The following is a 20,419-nucleotide window of genomic DNA, read 5'->3' as shown; positions in this document are numbered from 1 at the left end:
ATGTAATGCAACCTTTTTGGGCCATCCAATAGTCTTTCTTAGAGCTGTGTAGTACGATAGCATTTGATCTGATCGTCAATGCCAGACATTCCATGATTATAATCTCGAATTATATTCGGTTTCATCGAACATTTTCCATTGCGATTGAACACCTCTACCATTTCAACAACGTGCATGTTTGAAATGGTAAGGACTTCTCGTTTGTCTTTCCATTTACATACAGTAACAGGACCATTTCGCTGCCAAATAAACTCCCCCATCCTCACCAAAAATTTTGTCAGATTCTGAATCACTTAGATTAGTGTAGTAATCAAGTTGTTTTTTAGTTAGTGGTCTTTTCTTATCCATTTTGGGATATTTATAATTTGATTATAAAAATAAATAAAAAATAACACTCTCAAAAAAGACGTAAATGTGATGTGCTTGCCTCTATATCCGATTTATTACTAATGAATTTAGACGCACATCTCCGATTGGCTGTAGCGAAGTGACAGGACGAATCGTGTCTGTGCACGAATTAACTCGTAGTTTGGCTTTAGCGAAGAGCTTTCTGTTACATAAGCCAACTACGAGATAATTCGTAATACTTTTATTTTAAGAAAAACACATTCTATATGCTATTTGATTATTACTATATACTCTGATTAGAGTTTTTAATAATATAATATAATTAAATTAAGTTGGCGTTTTACAACAGAATCCTAAAAAGTCACGTGGCAGTCAACGTGTTAACCTGTGGGTCAACCCTTTGGGGGTCGAACGACCTTTTCACAGGGGTCATCTAAGACCATCGAAAAACAGATATTTCCAAAGATGGCAACCCTAGATGACATGATAGGATAGTTCTTTGGGTAAAAGGGAATTAACTCTACTTTTTTTGAGGGTAGTGTTATTAACTTTATCTGAAATAAGATTACAAATTTATTTTGTAGTTATGTAATAAAAGCATGCATATCCACAAATAAATGGAGAATTTTCAGGTTTCTTTTAAAAGATTAATTCTGAATTTCCCTATCATTTTCCATTCTTAAACTTGATGTTTATTCATTAATGATTGTACTGTGCTCATAATGTAAATTATTAATTTTTCTAAACTAAAGTAAAATTTACAAAGTATTCGAATGAATCAGAATCGGGAGAAATTTTGATATCAATCCATCATTATTAAAATTATAAATTATCATCTGTATTCTTTACATATATCTAAAAATTTTTACATTACCTATGTAAAAAATTTACTATCAATATTAGAAAAATTACAATTATATCTGTAAATACTATATTACTTATATATTTATATTATTACCTTCCCTTTTTTTCCTCCAAGCAAATTCCATAACAACATCAGAATGACCTACAAATGTATGAACAGGATTGGACAAATCAGACATATTTGAAATGTTCCATAACATTAAATTATTTTCTCCTCGACGCAGTGGGGGAACAACTACCGTTACTAAGCCATCGCCAAAAGGCTATTATAAATAGAAAATAAACAAAACATTGCATTTATTTGAGAAAAAGTATAAGTCTTTTTCTTAAGTAGTAATCTTTTATGTAAAAATACCTGAATACACCAATTATCATCTTAAATTTATACTTAATTTATGATATACATTTCATTTCAATAATAATTTTCTTTAATAAATTAATCTTATCAGAATGTCTTAGCAACTAAATGTTTTGTAGTCCCATTACCTTGGTTGTCTACAAATATTATAAATGTTGGTCTAGTGCAGTCATTGTAATTTTCAAAAATAAAAATACAGATGACTGAATATAGTTTAACTTTTAGACTTTAGTTTTTTTTCTTGTATAATAAGGTATTATAAAGAATTTAGAATTAAATTCTTTGAAATATTACTAACTAAAATTTCTTTCCTATTATTATTGATAAAATTTTAAAAAATCCTCTTATTTTATTATATATATATTATACTATTATATTGTATTTTATATTTAACAGGCTTATCGTACATATGAGACTATTATGCTATTTAGACCATTTTATTAATATACCCCAAAATACATTTCAGCTATCTTTACTTAGCCCTCTTCAGTTGGATATAGGTCTAAATGTGATTGGCACCAAATCTTAATGTTCTTTTAATAGTTGTAAATACCGTATTTTAACTGGTTTTGTTAATTATTTATACGTGTTTGTATGCATGTTGATGTTATGTTTCTGTATTGTCGCAAACAATTTCCTGTATTTTAGACCTATATCCAACTGAAGAGGGCTAAGTAAAGATAGCCAAAATGCATTTTTGATATGTTAATAAAAATGGTATCATAATAGTTTCATATGTCTGATAAGCCCATAAATTTAAAATACAATATAATATATACATGTATATATTAGATATAATCAGGAAGAAGTGGTTTGATAATACTCTTATTTTATATTATGGATATTAAGATCATTATGTTTATAATTCTAAATTTCTCAAAAATCAGATAGTCAAAGCTAGAACTATGATTAACATAAATCTCTCAACACCCTCAGTGCATTTCCAGAAACAATATTTATTAAGTACACAAATGTTTTCGGCTTCTTTCATAAGTTTGCATCGGGTTACATATAGCTTTCAAACTGGTAGCATTCCATTTTCGAATGTTTGAAAGCTTTATTAAGTATACAAATGTTACCAGTCTTTATATAGCTTTTTATCATTTTAAGTCTTTCAGTTTAGATCCATACTCAATTTGGTGCCAATTTCAGAGAAGAACAAAGAATGGCACTAAATCGAGGTTTGACTATGTTAAATATATCAATTGACGTTTTCTTGGCATTAAATTAAAAAATTTTATTAAAGCCAAACAATTGCCAGATTAAATCAAGTTATATTACTGCTATTATTAATAATTAAACACAGAGTAATTTGGCCTAGAGATTTAATTTGGCAATTGTTTGGCTTTAATATAACTGTCAAGCTTAGAGATGTTTATATATATAAAAAATTTTATTGTTTGATATTATCCAATTATAAACTAAGATTATTTCATATTGTTAAATTTTTCTTTTTTTATTTCACTTATATTCTTAATCATAATTAAAATATGCAGTAAACTAGATAAATATTTAAACAGAAATATTTTAGACAGAATGGCAAATCTTCTTCAAATAGTCAAAGAAATCAAAAGGATTATAATGGATTAATGGAACAAGATAATGCAATACTTGGATCATCTGCCGAGGGTTGCCTGCTGGCAGGACTTTTTAAGGAAAACTGGCCTCTAATTAGGTATTATCGTATTTTACGGACTATAAGACGCACTTTTTCTTCGAAAAATTGCCTCCAAAATTCAGGTGTGTCTTATAGTCCGTAGCGTCTTATAGGTATTTTTTTTTTTCTTAAATTGTTTAAAAATGAAGGTGTGTCTTATAGACCATAGCGTCTTATAGTCCGTAAAATATGGTAAACACATGAACAAACCCAAAGAACTCCACCTAACCAGCCCATAATTAGGCTCAAACCTGTGACCAGTGTTCAGTGGTTTTATCCACCCAACCAATAGTATGCTAAGAAATCAAAAATAAAATAAAATAAAATATCTTTGATTTATACTTTTAGAATCTTACATTTATATTAAAAAGACTTATCCGAATAATAAAATAAAATTTCCCAAAAATATACAGTAGAACTCTGATTATCCAAATTAATTCGTTCTGCAGGTGATTCCGATAATTGAAAATTTGGATAAGCAGATTAACATAGTAAAAAATGAAATTACAGGATAAAAGCACAGAATTGTACATATACGGTATTTATTTATTCATCAACTTGCAAACAGCATCCTATTGATCATTTGAATCTGTCACAGTAAATATGCATCACTGGTCAAGTAGCTGCATGATGTAAGAGAATTGCAGTGTGATATCAGTGGGAGAGAGAAAGGAGGGCAAGTGGTGGTTTGGATAATTGAACATTTAGTTAATCAGCATTCAGATAATCAGAGTTCTACTGAATTTCAATTTCATGAAATAAACTAAAAAAATCAATTAGAGAGAGAGATTTTTATAAATGGAGATAAAATCATAATCTTATATACTTCAAATATACACTCATTTAGTTTTAACAGAATACGAAAGTGAATTCTATATATTAATTACAAATGAAGTCATGAACATCTTAGTAAATTAGAATAAGAAAAATTTTTAGAAAATACTTAATTTTGAAATCCCATATCTATGCATAAAAATTGAAAGAACATCTTTTCATATCATGTAAACTACTCCAAGTTGTTATTATTTAATAGTGGACCAAATATTTGAATTATTTGACCACTAAGTAACTATTTGGTATTTGGCCAATACTAAACACATGTATTCAATATTTGAACTGAACACTTCCTCAAAGCCAAACTATTCGGCTAAATAATCTGATTTGAGTTAAGAGAGAGCAAGAGAGAGAGAGAGAAAGGAATAGAATAAAAAGTACATTTAAAAACTCAGATATGTAAAGATATTGTTATTTATTCCTTTCCAAAACAAATACACCTTTAATAAATGATCTTGAGCAAATTTTATTTATTAATAATCACATTTTAAGTGATAAATTTTAATGCTTCTGCATTCATAGGAAGTAAGTGATTTTGTTGGTTATCATAAATACTCTTTGCTGAACATACTACACACTCACTAAACATACAACTCTGTGGGGTAGCCAAAAAACATTGAACCTCAATGGCATACTTTAATTTTTTTTTTTATCATAATAATAATTTTTTTAAATAATAACGTATATAACCTTCATTACTGATAGATGTTACTTCCTATCTCGATCTAAGCTATTAATTCCCACAGTAAACCTCTTTGTGAGTTGAAGAAGATTCAAGGGGATGCTAGAAAGCAAGTGTGTTAGGGGCACTGGAAAGCAAAGAGGCATTAGGGAGTGTTGGAACACAAGGAAAATAAAAATTTTTATACTGAAATTCAAACAGATAAACTGTAAAGTTACATTTTGAGACATATGACTTTGTGCTTCTCTTCATAAATATGAGAAAATACATGAGTTGCAATTTTATGAATCAAGTGAACTAAACTATTAAAGAAATTGATGAATTTGTTATGAAATTATTAGAGAAATCTGTGGTTGCTCATAAAAATCACTGGCTTTAAGCTCAGTGATAGCATGATCTTATTAATAATAATGAAAAAAATATACAGTAGAGCATCGATTATCCGAATACCGATCAACCAAAACATCGGTTAACCAAAAGCATTCCAGTTGGCAAGTTCAAATTTCTGATGGTGCTGTGGCGCTGAAATATTTGACTATGTCTTTGGCTACTCCAATATTATTTTTGTTGGTGTGCATATTTTAGCTGGCAGCACTGGTGTGACCATGAGACGGCAACAAGATAAAATAACTCGTTGTTGTTCTATGAGTATGTGAGATCCGCGAAGTTCCGCGTTTGATGGAACTTCAAATTTGTCGGAAATTGTAACAAATCTGACAGAAAATGCTCCGGGTGAGAATTAGATCAGAGGTCACCATTTGTGATAACAATCTGATGGGAAAGTTGAGACATAAGTGCCAACTCAGAGCTGTTATCAACATTTGATGGTCATGTGACCCCCTTTCTCATGACAAGGAGATAAAAGCGAGAGTCGCTGGAACCTCGGAGAGAGCAATTAAATTAAAAGTAACAGACAGAAATTGGGCGCATTCCATCTCCCGGACCTCCATACAATGGACTTGATCCAAGAAGAGAAGACACCAGTTGGAAGACCACCTGCGATAACAACTTATCCCTACAAACGAAGTTTGCCGAATCGACTCTCCACTACGCCTGAGAGGTATTTAGGGGGCTGGAAACTTGTAAACTCTCTCTCCACAAGCAAAACCTTAGAACTCAGGAAATAGGTCGAGCATGCGCTTTGTGAACTAAGTAGAACTGTTTTGCACTCCACCCGATAGGAGTATGTGTACCTGTATTTAATCATATATAGATCTGTATATCCTACATTTAGTTATAGAATAAATGTTTATTTTGTTATGTTAAAACCTGTCTCCTGTCTAGCCAAGGACACCTGTCGACTTACTGACGCACTTCCCACTCGTTTTGCCCTCCTATCCATCTGACGACTCCAAGATCAGGCTTTACCAGCCCAAGCAGATTAAGTGGTCAGAAGGGATTAATCCCTGACCCCCTGTTATCTCACAATTACTTCAAAAAGTCAAACGAGCTAAACGCGTTAGTAACGAATCGGTCAAAAAGTAGTAGTCTCACTCAGTGTGCATGCTATGCAGTGATGACATTTTGAATAAAACTCTAACAAAGTTCAGGAAGGAAAGAGTTAGTTTACTTCATTAAGAAAATGCCGCCCGACAATATCGATGTTTCTAAATCTACTCAAGTGTTTAAATTGTGAATTAAAAGGTGAAATGATAGAAATAACTGTCCACCTGAAGCAATCTAAGAAAAATATTTCAGATAACGCTGCACTAGCAACATTCATATCTTCAATTTCAGAAACAGCCATTTAGTTATAAATGAATTGGTCAAAAAGTCTAATGAAATAAGAATAACATGATGTCATTCTCATTTAACTCGTTCGACTTTACAAATGTACCCTATTTCGTTGCTTGGAATGTTTTTGATACTAGATTAACTTCTGAAATATAATTTTTATATTTTTCAATATATTTATTTTGTTTGTGCAAAACAAAGAAATAATTTTTAACAATACAATAGCCATGATTATTATTTTTAAGAAATTTTCGTTAGGTTTAACATTGACGAAAATTCAACGCAAAGCAACACGCAATGGAGAAAAGTTTCAATTTCAACATGGGATAGGTTAATATATTTTTTCATACATGATCAGTTATCTGAAAAACCCCAGTCCTGAATTGTTTTGGATAATCGATGCTCTACTGTATATATATATATATATATTTATTTATTTATTTTTTCATTTATAAAATAAATGCTTAATTTAAAAAATTTTGATTAAAATTTAATTTTCAGTGCACTATTTTTAACTTATTTTATGAGTGACTAATGAAATATATAATGGTGTGAAATAAAATATATGAACTAAAGGGGGATGGTAGACCAAAAAGATTGGTAAGCACTATTTAAGCCTTTTGCTTCATGTAGTTCCAAATACGGTAAATCAGTTAATATTCATTCAAATAGTATTTGGTAGGCAGGTAAAACAGGAATGTTTGGTATTCAGCAACATTAATATCCAAATAATTATTCCGTATTTAGCCAAAAACCCCTATTTTAGTCCGTACCTATTATTATTTTCTCTTCCTATTTAAAGTATAAAGATAATAATGGATGTAATTTATTTTATAAAAAAATAATTATTTATACAATTACAACATGATTATATAGTTTCACTTAATATCAACACTACATATAGATCTTACTGTATATCTAGCTCTCCAAACAGGTGAACCACAATCTAACACACCTTCTACTCTTCTAGGATTAGTAACATCCCAAAACTAAATAAATTAAAAAAATAAAAATAATAATAATAATAATACAAATAATTTTATTCAAAACTTTATGAAAAGTTAAAAAAGTTTTATTCTAAAATATTTTAAAGCAACTTTATGATTAGCTTTCCTAAAATTCTCAATATTTAATCATGATTTCTTGGTAAATTATTGTCGACTAATTAAACTAGAAAAACTTACTTTTACCGAACAATCCTGACTAGATGTAGCTAACTGATGTTCTTGTATTGGACTCCAATCTAAACTATGAATTTTTGATAAATGTGCTGATATGTACTGCACAGGACTAGTACTTTTCTAAAACAAAAATCAAATTTTATTTATTTTTCTTTTTTTGCATATTTCTTAATTTTTCATTTTCTATCTTATCTATGTCTTACTCTAGGATCCCAAAGTCTTATTTCTCCTTCATGTGCTGTTGCAATAATATTTTCAGTTACTTTATTCCATTTAACTTGGGAAGCGCCAGCTGCATAAAATGAAATTTAAAAATTATATTTTTAAAACTTCTTAATATAAATTTTTATAAAAGCACTTACCAACAGCAGATAATGAAGTCACAGGTTTTTTCGGATCTCTGAAATAATACAAGATAAAACATTAACAATTCTGATATAACATATTTATATAATTATGTAAATATGATGATAAAATACCTAAGATCCCAAAGATGTATAAATGTATCAATTGAAGCTGTTGCTAATACATTAGCATCAAAAGATGACCAATTTAAATCACTGTAATAATAGATGTAAAATTTTATATTGTTTATAAAATCTTTGAATGAAATTTAATACTTAAAACTTAAAAAATATATTTAAATAATAAGAAATGAATTTGAAAAATTTATACAATACATTATTTGATAGTACTTGATTGCTTGCTGTTCTCTCAATTAATTGTATGTCTTTCGGAACTTAGCATAAAGTTACTAATGAGAATAAATCATATAGAGACACTCCTTTTGATGGAAAAGGTAGTCCATTCTAAATTATAGAAAATAAATATACTTTTTCCATCAAAAGGAGTGTCCCTGTATGATTTGTTCTCATTAGTAACTTTATGCTAAGTTCTGAAGGACATACAACATTATTTGATAATTCAAATAAATATATTCTGTTAAATAAAATAAATTTTTACAAATTTTAATACCTAGAGCAGTGGTTCTCAAACTTTATTGGCTCATGGAACACTGTAAAAAACACAAAATTTTTCTGGCACACTTTGCGTAAAAAATTAAAAATATAGGTATCCCTCATACAACATAGTAATTCTGCAACATGGTTTCACTCTAACACAGTTTGAAAATTGGGAATATACCCGTACAACATGATTTCTGGTTTCACTCTAACACTGTTTTGGAAATTCTCTTTACAAAATTTTGCAATTTGTAAGTGTAAACTTCATTATTCAATATTTTTTATTTATTCATATAAGCTTGCATGCTTGTCATCTCAAATTTGCCTAAGAATTTTAGAACATTGAAATTTTCAAATTATTTTGTGCTTTTCATAAGGTTTACTTTAATGAAAACTGATAGGACAAAAAAGAAATAAATTGCAGTGATTGATAGGAAAGTTACTGCAATTTATTTATTTCTTGTCCTATCAGTTTTTGTTAAAGTAAACCTTATGAAAAGCAGAAAATAATTTGAAAATTTCAATGTTCTAAAATTCTTGGGCAAATTTGAGATGACATGCATGCATGCAAGCAACGATGACAACACTTGATTAAGTGTTTAATCAAGTGCTTCAAACTTTAACTCTTAAGACTGCCACTGTTTTTTTATAGATTAATCTTTGTATTTAGTAAAGTTTATTTAAACATTTTTAGATAAGTGCTATTAAACTTTTTTAACTGTGAAGTAATCATTCGTAGGTTTTACATTTGTAAAATGACAGTGGTATCTCAGTACTTGAACAATTCAGTATTCAAACACAAATTCTGGAAAAAAGTCACTTAGTACTTGAGCAAACAAACACAACCTGCTAGAACAAATTTGTGATTAATAACATATTTTTATTTTGTCGTTCATAAAAATTTTTTTGATAAAAATAAAGAATATGAAAATGTTGCTGATACTTATGATCAAGATCAACAAAAAAGCTGAGATGACAACGATACTTTGTAAAAAGAAAATACCCTAATTTAGCTAAAATTAATATTAATGTGTAATATAGTAAGTACTTTTAATTGTGATTGTTAATTAATTATTGATTGGAAATAAATTATCAATTGCTTTAATAAACACATTTATTTTAGTAACAAAAAAAAAATAGTATACTTTTGCTAACTCCTGGAATGTAACTCCATGTTTTGCATTAGTCCTTTGTTTCGTATAACACAAATTCACATAACAAGCATTTTTCAGAACGTAACTACCATGTTATATGAAGGATACCTGTATATTAATATATTTTAAATCATAAATAGCAGTGTATTATACTAACTGCTACCTTATAGGCCTAACCTAGCTATTAATTTATTATATATGTGTGGATGTAATAAATCTTTGCGCAAATTGATTTCTTATCATTTTTAAAACAAACTTTTATGATATTTGGGAAACATTTAGCAATTTCAGCAGTGTTCCTTGATGCATTGTTTGAGAACTGCTGACCTAGAGTTTCAATGTTTCAATTCAATAAAAAATTAGTGCTTTTAAGATTTCAAAATTTATTTTTCCCCCTGCATTTTCGACCCAATTTCAATATATTTTCCACATTATTTTCAAAAAATTTTCTCCAAAAACCTCTATATATCAAATTATGGACTAAAGTGTCAATTACAGTTTCAAAGCTCAGCAACTACACTTTCAAAGCATAAATTGTAGTTGAGAAATATCTCATGCAATATAATAGATAGTTGCAATTAACACTGCTTTTCTCTGACTGGCTACAAGTTCAACTTGCATCTTATTGTTTGAAGAAAGTAAAGCACCAGAAACTATTGACCAACTATTTCTGTTCAGATATGTCAAAATGTTTTATTTATACCTAAAACGGGTGTATACTGTACTTGCTATTGTATTAATAAAATCCCGAAGCTCCAATCAAACCTTTTACTGTTACCTGTATATCTCAAAACCTCTTTCTCAAATGTTTTCCTCATTCCTGTGAGATTTGAGATACAGTCAAACCTGTTTTTGTGCGGTCTTTTTCTGTGCGATTTGTTTTGTGCGATTTTTTTTGTGCGGTATATGAAAATTTCAATCAAATTGGAACATAATTGACTCCTGTAAAATTTTTAAAAACTCTATTGGATGTTTTCTATGACATCAGCAGGTTTTTTCATTTTTTATTCAGTAAAATTTTTTTCTCATACGTTTATTTCGGTCCCCTCTTATTTTAATAGCATAAAAACCATAAATATTATGTTATATTTGAACAGATGCGGTAAGTTAGCTCCCCTCCAGCTTTAGACTGCAAGTGTGAAATTTCATGTTTTGTTAAATGAAATAACACTTCCTGCAGCTATATTTATCAAATAAAATCATTATTTAAGGATTATTTTTAACTTTTTAATGTTAGATTCGTATTTAAGTAGAATTAATTAATTAATATAAAAATTAAAATTCTTAGAGGATTTTTTTCCCCATTAGGTGTTGCAGAAAAAGACCCAAGGAGTTAAAAAAGCAATTCCTAGTTATTTCGTACGGTTTCGAGTTATTTTCTACATGAGACTTTTTTTATGCGGTCCCTATTCACCGCATAAAAAAAAAATAGTATTTTAATTGTGTTACGAAAACTATTTTTTATAGCCACTCGTGAAGTTTCACGCGATTTTTTTTTATGCGTTTTCTTTTATGCAGTCCCTATCCACCGCACAAAAACAGGTTTGACTGTAGATAGTTTCAACTGTATTTAATTTACGTCAAAATTATTTAAAAGGTATGGTACTGTAATACAGACTCGACCATTTTTTTATGTGCCAATATGTAACCATGATGTCATGTGAGTAATGTCCATTCAATCATTCAACAGAATCATGTAAAAAAAACTGCCAAGGTTTCATTAAATTTATTATTTCTTTGTTTTTCATTTGTTTTATCATTCATTTCTTATTTTAGATTAAATTTTTTGGTTATTTTTATTACAATAAATGCAGATTATCATGCCAAAAGAATAATAATTATTCATAAATTAAACATATATAAACTTTCATAAAAATGAAAAAATATAAAATTTTGTTTGATGAATTACTTAAATAAACAATGACGTTCGTTTACCTGATAGAACGAGTGTGAGCTTGAAGAGGTTGAACTTGTATTACATCATTATCTTTCCACTGAAGCAATTCAGCAGACTGATTATACTATAAATATTAAATATAAATTAAATTTTTTATTCTATATTTAATTCACTTCCAATTATTTAATACCATAAGTTTTATTAAAAAAATAAATAATAAAATTCACAATTTTATGAATAAACTGTAATTACAGTATTAAAATTAAAGAATAATTACTATCTATTGTACATCTTTGATTCTGAGATGCCATTAATTTATAAGACAAACTGTCAGTTTTAAAATGAAAATGCTGAAATTTCTTTTAAATATACAATGGCATATGTTTATAAATTTATGCATAGAATTAACTATTACACAACATTGTTTCAAGCTCTTTTACATACAAAGTGTGTTTTACTTCAATGTTGTGATTTTATTTCGAAGACATTTTAACTGGCAAACACAAGTCTAAAGTTTAGCTAAATTCAATATCTGTATTAATACTAATGAACATAATTTAACAACAGAATAAACATATATAACAAAGTTCATTTATGTGTAAGTAATGACTATTATGTTGAAATTTTGCTCTTTGTCAAAATGGCAAGATGCTCTTCATCAAAGTGGTATTGAAATGATTTGGAAATATGGAAATTACAAAAAATGTGCCTCTTAAGACTGAAGAAATACCATTATAATTATAATAAACTGTTTTGTAATTATTATTTCTATAAATAAAATAAAAACTAAGACAGAAAATTTTTTGTTATATACACTCCGGTGTGCAGTTCTGATTTATAATATTCAATGATGCTGACTAATCGTTATCGTAAAATCGTGATCAGCCTCACAAAGGCTAGAGCAAGGCTGGACTTTTTAATGACGTGCAAGAAGATTCGAGTGTTCCCTATGACAATATATCGCATTCGCCTTCCGCCAAGAAATGAACCTATACGTAATAAGGTCGAGTGGATGTGCACGAACAGAGCCATAAGGGTCTAAGACTAGGAAATTTGTCTATTCTAGCTTGATAAAACTTATAGACATTGAGAACTCCTTATTCCAGCAAGACCCTGGATATTAGGGATAGAAAATGCTAAAATTATCAACATCCAGGAGAGACTGGGATCCAACTCGAGGAAACATTACAATAGAAAATTTTCTTAAAATATGCATTTTATTCAATTGAAAAATGCTTTAAAAAATTTTATACAAATTATTGGAGTTTGTTATGAATGCATTATCAAATAAAAATTTTATTTTATGTTCAATCGGGTATAAGTAAGAATGAAATTATCCATATAAATAAATATATGATATTCTAACTTAATACCTGAATTAAGATGCATTAACATACTAAAAAATAACTAAAATAAAATACAAAAAATAAATCATCATACTGAGTATATGCTGTTATAAGTTGATCTGAAGCACAAGTCAACCTTAAGATTTTCAGATCAAACTTCCAGTTTAGACTTATACCTACTCTGTAAGTCAATCTCTAAATATACAGCAGCTTATGAAGAAAGCAATTAATAATTATGCCACATTACTTTCATTGAAACTCTTACACTGTAATGCCTTTTAATATATGATATATGTATTATATAGTTCATATAAAAAGAAATATGGGAATCAGAATCTCAGTAAAATTACTTTGGTAAGAATGCTATTGAACACCTGTAAACACACTCAAGCAATTATCAACACCTCCAATAAAATATAAATAGTTTATGCAGCATTATAATTTTGTTATAGGTAAACAAATGGAACAGGACTCCTAACAATTGCTGTGTACCACTTACCAAATTCCAGCAGGTTGCAAGATAATATTTCCATTTAAAACTCAGCCCTCAATAAGCTTTAGATTTTGACTTATTTAACATAGATATTAATATAACAATAAAATCAATATAAATTAACACTATACAGTATCACATGCTGTTTCCAACAGCTGATGTGTCAACTGTACGTCACTAATGCAAATGACACAGTGAAGGTTCAGGCATAATACGACATTCTACTATCATAAACCATATGTAGCAGGGTGGAACTGCTGGATCATAGATTCCATTCTGTTAAGAGAGCACTAAGAGAGATACAAAGCAAGCAAAAATTGGAATTTTATATATTCTGTATAAGTCAACTCCTAGTACTGCAGAAATTCTTTTCAGGCTTAGAAAGTTGATTTATATATTGGAATATACAATAAATATTTTTATATTTTTTTGTTTATTAATCCACAAGACTGGAATATTCTTTTATTCATTCACGTAGGTGATTTCATTGTAGAAATTTTAAAAATGTGTTCAAAACATTTAAAGTTTCTCATGACTTAATGAAACAAAATTTCAAGAAAACTGGAATTTAACTTTTGTTTATATTTAATAAATAATAATTTACGAATCCTCATTTAAATTTGTATATTTGAATTAATTTAATATTTGTTATTCATTTTAATTCACACATTGCAAATTTTAAAATATTTACAACTTACTGCAAGTACTATATATTCTTGTTGATGTGGATTCCATTCTATAATTGTAATATCCCATTTACAATTACGATATACTTTCTTAATAGGTACAGAGGGTTTGTCCAATGAAGTAAAAATTAAACATCTTTTCCTGAAAACAGCAATTTCATTAATTATAATATTAATTTTTAAATTAAAAAAATGATCAAACATACCCTGCTATTACTGCGTACTGTCCTGTACAATCTAAAGCCATGGAATTTGCCTAAAAATGAAATTCAAATCATTATTAAAATAAGTAACAGTATATAATTGTACTAATTTTGATATTATATAAGATTATATGTAAAGTTGTTTCACTTAACAAAGTTATGTAAATTCTAAATCAAAAATGATTACAGGTATACAAGTTTATTATAATTATATTGAAATCATTAAATAAATTTTTACAAAGAATTGTTTAGAACTATTTATTATTATTAATAAAAAAAGATTTTGTACTAATCATAACTCAGAAAATATTAAAGTATACTGTCCTAATCTAAGCTTCCAATAACCTGAATTGAAATCAATAAAGAAATTATATAACATTTTCATTGAGTAAGTAAAAATAAAGTATTATCACACGAAAATCCTGCATATTTATAGAAATGTTAAACTCAACAAATAAAAAAATTGATAATTTTTTAACTAAAAATAACAATATTCTATAAATAATTCAGGATTAATTTTAAATCAAGCCAGCGGCGTAGCGTGGGTGTCAGCCGCCCGAGACGGAGGAAAATTTCGCCGCCCCCTTATTTAGGTATTTTTACAAGATATTATTATTTATTGTGAAATTTTGCCGCCCCCTATAAGTTCCGCCCGGGGTGGGCCACCCCTACCGCCCCCACACGCTACGCCACTGAATCAAGCAATTTTACACAAGATCTTATTTAAAATTCTCTCTTTACTACCACCAAATTTCAACTGCTGATAATCTGAATAGCTTTGGAATTAATTAATTCAGATTAGAATGTATTATATATTAAAATATAAAGATTATATTTGTTTGTTATTAAATACCATTTGTGAAATATTTAATATTTTTGACTATAAAAAGTCTTTTAAATAATTTGATCAATCTTTATGATTTTCATATCATCTAAAATATGATTTTGTTATTTGTATTTTTCGTTAATTAATCTTTTTTTGTTTCGTTTGTTATATATCAGGGGTGCCCAGAGTTTTTGTTGTAAGAGCCCTAGTTACCTACCTGAAAATATTGGGAGCCACATCCAATGTTCTTGGTATTAAAATAAAAAGAAAATTTCAGAATCATAATGTATTTATTTTAACAATTTTTACATATTTATTACATTTTTTTTATTATTTACTCTTTGCTATTTGAAGGTTTATATATTTGTAACGTTTGTAACGAAATTTTAAAAAATAACAAATATTTTTTATTTATTAGTTGAGTCACAATTAAGCTGTTGAAGAGCCACATGCAGCTCGTAAGCCACAGTTTGGGCATCATTGTTATATATTTTGCTAATTTTGTTACTTGAATCAGCTTCTAGATTATCAGATTAAAATTATAATGTTCCACTTCTTAGAGAGGTTGTGGCCGACGTTTTCAACGCGAAAACGTGTACGTCGGACGTTTAGCACCGCCTTCCTGTAAGCCTGGAAGTTTGACAATGGCATTTGGAACGTCAGTGAAATCATGCTCGACATGCCACATGCCATTATCAAACATCTAGGATTACAGGAAGGCAGCGCTGAACGTCCGACATACACGTTTTCGTGATGAAAATGTCAGCCGCAACCTCTCTATTATAATCATGGAAAATGTCATCAGTCATTTAATGTCAAAATCAGCACACCCAAAACAAGTTAGAACATAGTTAAAAAATCTTATTATTGTAATGAGAGTTCAGTTATAGTAATCATTTTCTTCAAGTAAATAAGAACTTTTAAATTTCTTTTCAAGCTTTCAGTCTCATGTGACTAATAACATGCAATCACTATCGGTTATTGTTATCAGTCTTACACGGCATCTTTAATGTTGTCTATATTGGCTCATAATATAATAAATTTCTGGCATTTCTTACTTCAATTATATGCTAATGTTTTTAAAGGCAATAGCTGGCAAACAATACTGAATAAAAACATATTAATAATTATCATAATAAATAAATGAAGCGTGCAATGCTGTTACGGTTTGTGTTTACATCATTTTGTTATTCCAGAGAATTTGTAACCTAGTGATTTTCACAAACTGTAGTCTTATTTACTTGCCTTGCTTAATGTTGTCAGTATTTGTGAGCCCAAAAATGATTACAATAAGTGAATTTTACTGTATTTATAACAAAAAAGATATTTTTCAACTTTAAAAATTACTTATTCACTTTTTTTAATGAAAAATTACTTTATCTGTTTGATGAAAAATCTAAAATTTACTGTCTACATATTAATTTTAAGTTTGTTTTAATCAAAAAATATATGAATAATAATGTTATTAGTTCTATTTACTAGTATTACAATGATTAAATACTCCTGTATAAATTCAAACTGAAAGTGCTCCAATAGAAATAATTTCTGACAAGAACTTATAAATTAATATGTACAGTACAATTATTGGGCTGCAATTTGAAAAAAATGTAGCCCTATAAATTCCCTCTGTCTTTCTTAATCTTAAGAATGGTGTTATGTAGATGAAATCCAAGACCAGATATGGAAATCTTAGGCGCTGGAGGTCCTGATTAACTATATACAAACTTCCAATGCAAATTTCCAGTCATGTTATTTCAATTCAAAACTTTTTCTCTGAAAGCAGTTAATAGATGAATGGAACGACTCTATTGTTAAAGGAAAAATATGATGTACAGGAGCAAGACCTACTAATAATTTGAGGTGGAGAGCATATATCTTAAAGTAAATATATATGATTAAAAAATTTCAGCCCAGCATTGTGACAATGTCACAATAAGTAATTGCTCGTTTTCATATTTTTCTTTGCTGAAATGGTTTTCTACAAATTACAAAAATAAACATTTGCAATGAAAATTTTTCATTTTTAACTTTCGATTACAAGAATCAAGCCTATAAATATAAACACATAAAAACCTGATTTTTTTTATTAAAATCAAACGATTGCCAGATTATATCAGGCTATATTACTTAACATTTACCGTATTTTACGAACTATAAGACGCACCTTAATTTTGGAGGCAATTTTTCGAAGAAAAAGGTGCATCTTATAGTCCATAAAATACGGTAATTATTAATAGTAACATTAAGTCTTTTTTTTTAATGAACTGATACTGAATTTGACAATCATTCTGTATAATTTTGAAAAACTATAATATGTATAAATAAATATACATGATTGTTCAAATGTTGCATAAATTTATACAAACTATACATATCTATGTAAAAAAAACTATTGACTTCAAAAAAAACAATTGTAATTTTTTTCATATTATTATTAAGGTATTAATTAATTAAGAAATGTTAGAAATTCTTTACTTTTAAGTCTAAAATATCATAAGATTTCAAACTATACATAACAGATTAAAATTAGTGTTGCGATGAATAGTATATTTGGCCTCGGGACAAATACCGAACATTCGGCCATGAGCGTGGCCAAATAGCCAAATATTCGGCTTGATTAACGCACGTATGAAAATTGGCACGCAAACCACATTATGGCAAAAACCCTGCTCTCTATTGGCCCGCTTTGCCAATCATGTTAATTCTTGACAGATGTAGCAGACAGACAAGTGTCTTGGCAGTATGTGATAAATGATGATGTCAAATGTGGATAACAATGAAATTACCTACACGTGTAAATAACGGAAAAAAAACAGAGAAGGATCGCAAAGTGAAAATGTGAAAAAAATATGAAATTGAGTTGATAACATAATTGAACAAGTTGAAGCAGCTTATTGGCGCAAAATTCGCAGCCGTCAATGTCAAATAATTGTTCTCGTAGACTTCGGAAAGCTAAATGCTTGTAATGAAAGTCACTTAGCATGCACGGGCAAAAGCCCAGGGCCATTCGGGCTACCAAGCTGTCTCGAATCTGTGAAATCATAACTGTGACTTATACCGACGTCCTATCTGTCTCTTTTCTCCGTTATCACCAGGCTATGAGTCACGTAATTGTAAAATCGAACATTTACAGTTTCTAACTTGAAATTTTTCATGATTAAACTCTGTTTTCTCAATCAGAAAGTCAGAAAGAGTATTGTTAGTTTAGGCTGAAAATGTCAAAATATTCATTCAAAAACTTCCATTCCAAGAATTTTTCATTCAATACTGTTTTTAATGCTACTACATGTATATTCTATTCATTTTTATTAGTATTATAGATCACAAAATGCTGCAAGGTCTATCAATACTTTGATATTATATGCAACATATCCCGACTCCTTTCTTTCAATTTAAAATAAACAAGCTCCATGTGTTAAGAAGACTAGGGAGCATTTTGAAACAACAATTTAAGAAATTCAAAGCACTGTTGAAACTTAAATGAATAGAATAGGTTTGAAAAGTATTTGCTTGACTAATGATCAACACAATCAAAGGTTTGAAAGACAGTCTGAAGATGAAAATAAATCTCAAAAATGTTAGTGTTGCAAAATACTACTGAACATAAAAAGTTTTGTTTACTAAGTTTGACATTATATATGACAAGATATTGCTTATTATATTTATTTAGTTTTATTTTTTCTGAAACTAATTTGCTTTTTATCAATAATGATTTGAGATTCATTCTACAAATACAGCGGATACATATATAAAGTAATAGAAACTATCACTTTAAAATGAAATTTATATAAAGAAACGTACACAAATCAATTAATGACAACAAATTTTTTCATATTTTCATTGGTTGGATAATTAAAATATAAATTTTACGAATATTTGAATGAATTATTTGAAAAAATATTGAACTGTCTACATAAAAATTTTGGTATTTTATAGTTAGTTGGTGAATTCTAATCTTCAGAATAAATTGTGATTCCATATTCAAATACTTTAAAAGAAAATAGAAATAAGTCAAATGCTTTCAGAAAAATCAATAAAGCAATTGCATTGCACATGTTAAAGTAAACCTTTCTTCTGGAAATTTTATTGATTACATTGTATATAGATATCAAGTTCATCCTGACATTTTTTCAGTTCCTCAATGATAAAAGTTGTTAAAAATACAGCATAAGAAATTTATTGTAACTGAAAATATTTTAAGATTTATATTAATATTTTAAAAAATATATGATTTCAATTGTAGAATGATTTAATAATTTTTATTTTATGTATCCTGGTATCACTGGTACAGTACCACTGGAGTCAGATTTTCAATCAAGAAATATAACAAAAATTTATTGAAACTCTTAATCTATAAATATCTGTCTGGCTGTCCTCAACAATAACTTTGATAAGGTTTCACTTTTCCTTAATCAAAAAGCTGATATTTGATAACTGATAATATAAGCACAGTATACAAATGTACACACACAACTATAAGTTCTGGAAATAAAAGCGCTTGTGCCTTAATTACTTAGGTTTTTTCAATAAAAATTGTTTTGGTTTAAAAAGACAAAGTTATTTAGTTTTTATTGTATACTCACATATCTTTCCCTCTCAATATTTGCTAATTGCCTTTATATCAGTTATATAGACTTTCTGACAAGATAAAGATTGAAAGTTATTTGATAAGATATTTGAGTAGGCATTTCTAAATTAAAACAAATAGAATCAAGTTAGCCAAATTGCAGCTCTTTTAGACCCTTATTGCAGCTCCCATATATAATTTTTTTATAAATTTAGTACATACTATTAATAAACACACAACATATTTTGTAAGTTTGCTGACTGTTATGTAATGCGATACACACGTGGATTGTCAACATAACCTTGAATATATGTTCCTAAAATAAAATATGAACATTTATAGAACGCATCATGCTGCTTTATTATTATCCATATTTGGTTAATAAACAGTATAGTTGCGAATTATTATATTCAGCTATGAAGATGATTAAAACTAATGTTCACAATTAACAAGTCATCTTCTGAAAGAATTAATACGGAATTAACATGCAATTATTGAATATGAACCAAATTTTAAACATTTAGTATCTCACTACAACTCAAACCTTCTACCAGTAAGCAACGAAAGCTTTATATATATTTAAATTTTAAAAAATTTATAAAACCTATTTTCTTAGAAAGTGTTTTA

General features: G+C 28.3%; 1 protein-coding gene across 2 annotated transcripts in view; it reads right to left on the bottom strand.

Annotated features, from left to right (window-relative positions):
- Positions 1–20,419, bottom strand: part of Wdr59 (WD repeat domain 59) — a 58,677-nt gene that overhangs the window by 34,779 nt on the left and 3,479 nt on the right. For both annotated transcript variants that reach the window (XM_067266080.1, XM_067266081.1), the window contains exons 2-10: positions 14,403–14,452; positions 14,209–14,338; positions 11,710–11,795; positions 8,138–8,218; positions 8,021–8,058; positions 7,862–7,950; positions 7,662–7,778; positions 7,389–7,466; positions 1,307–1,475 (exon numbers count right to left, since the gene is read on the bottom strand). In XM_067266080.1, the coding sequence (XP_067122181.1) occupies positions 1,307–1,475; positions 7,389–7,466; positions 7,662–7,778; positions 7,862–7,950; positions 8,021–8,058; positions 8,138–8,218; positions 11,710–11,795; positions 14,209–14,338; positions 14,403–14,452 (838 nt within the window). The remainder of the gene's footprint in view (positions 1–1,306; positions 1,476–7,388; positions 7,467–7,661; positions 7,779–7,861; positions 7,951–8,020; positions 8,059–8,137; positions 8,219–11,709; positions 11,796–14,208; positions 14,339–14,402; positions 14,453–20,419) is intronic.

The sequence above is a fragment of the Centruroides vittatus genome, unplaced genomic scaffold (genome assembly GCF_030686945.1).
Source record: "Centruroides vittatus isolate TY-2023 unplaced genomic scaffold, ASM3068694v2 contig_2634, whole genome shotgun sequence".
Classification (NCBI taxonomy): Eukaryota; Metazoa; Arthropoda; class Arachnida; order Scorpiones; family Buthidae; genus Centruroides; species Centruroides vittatus.
Note: the sequence above shows the minus strand (reverse complement) of the source record. Positions and strands in the feature narration are given on the sequence as shown.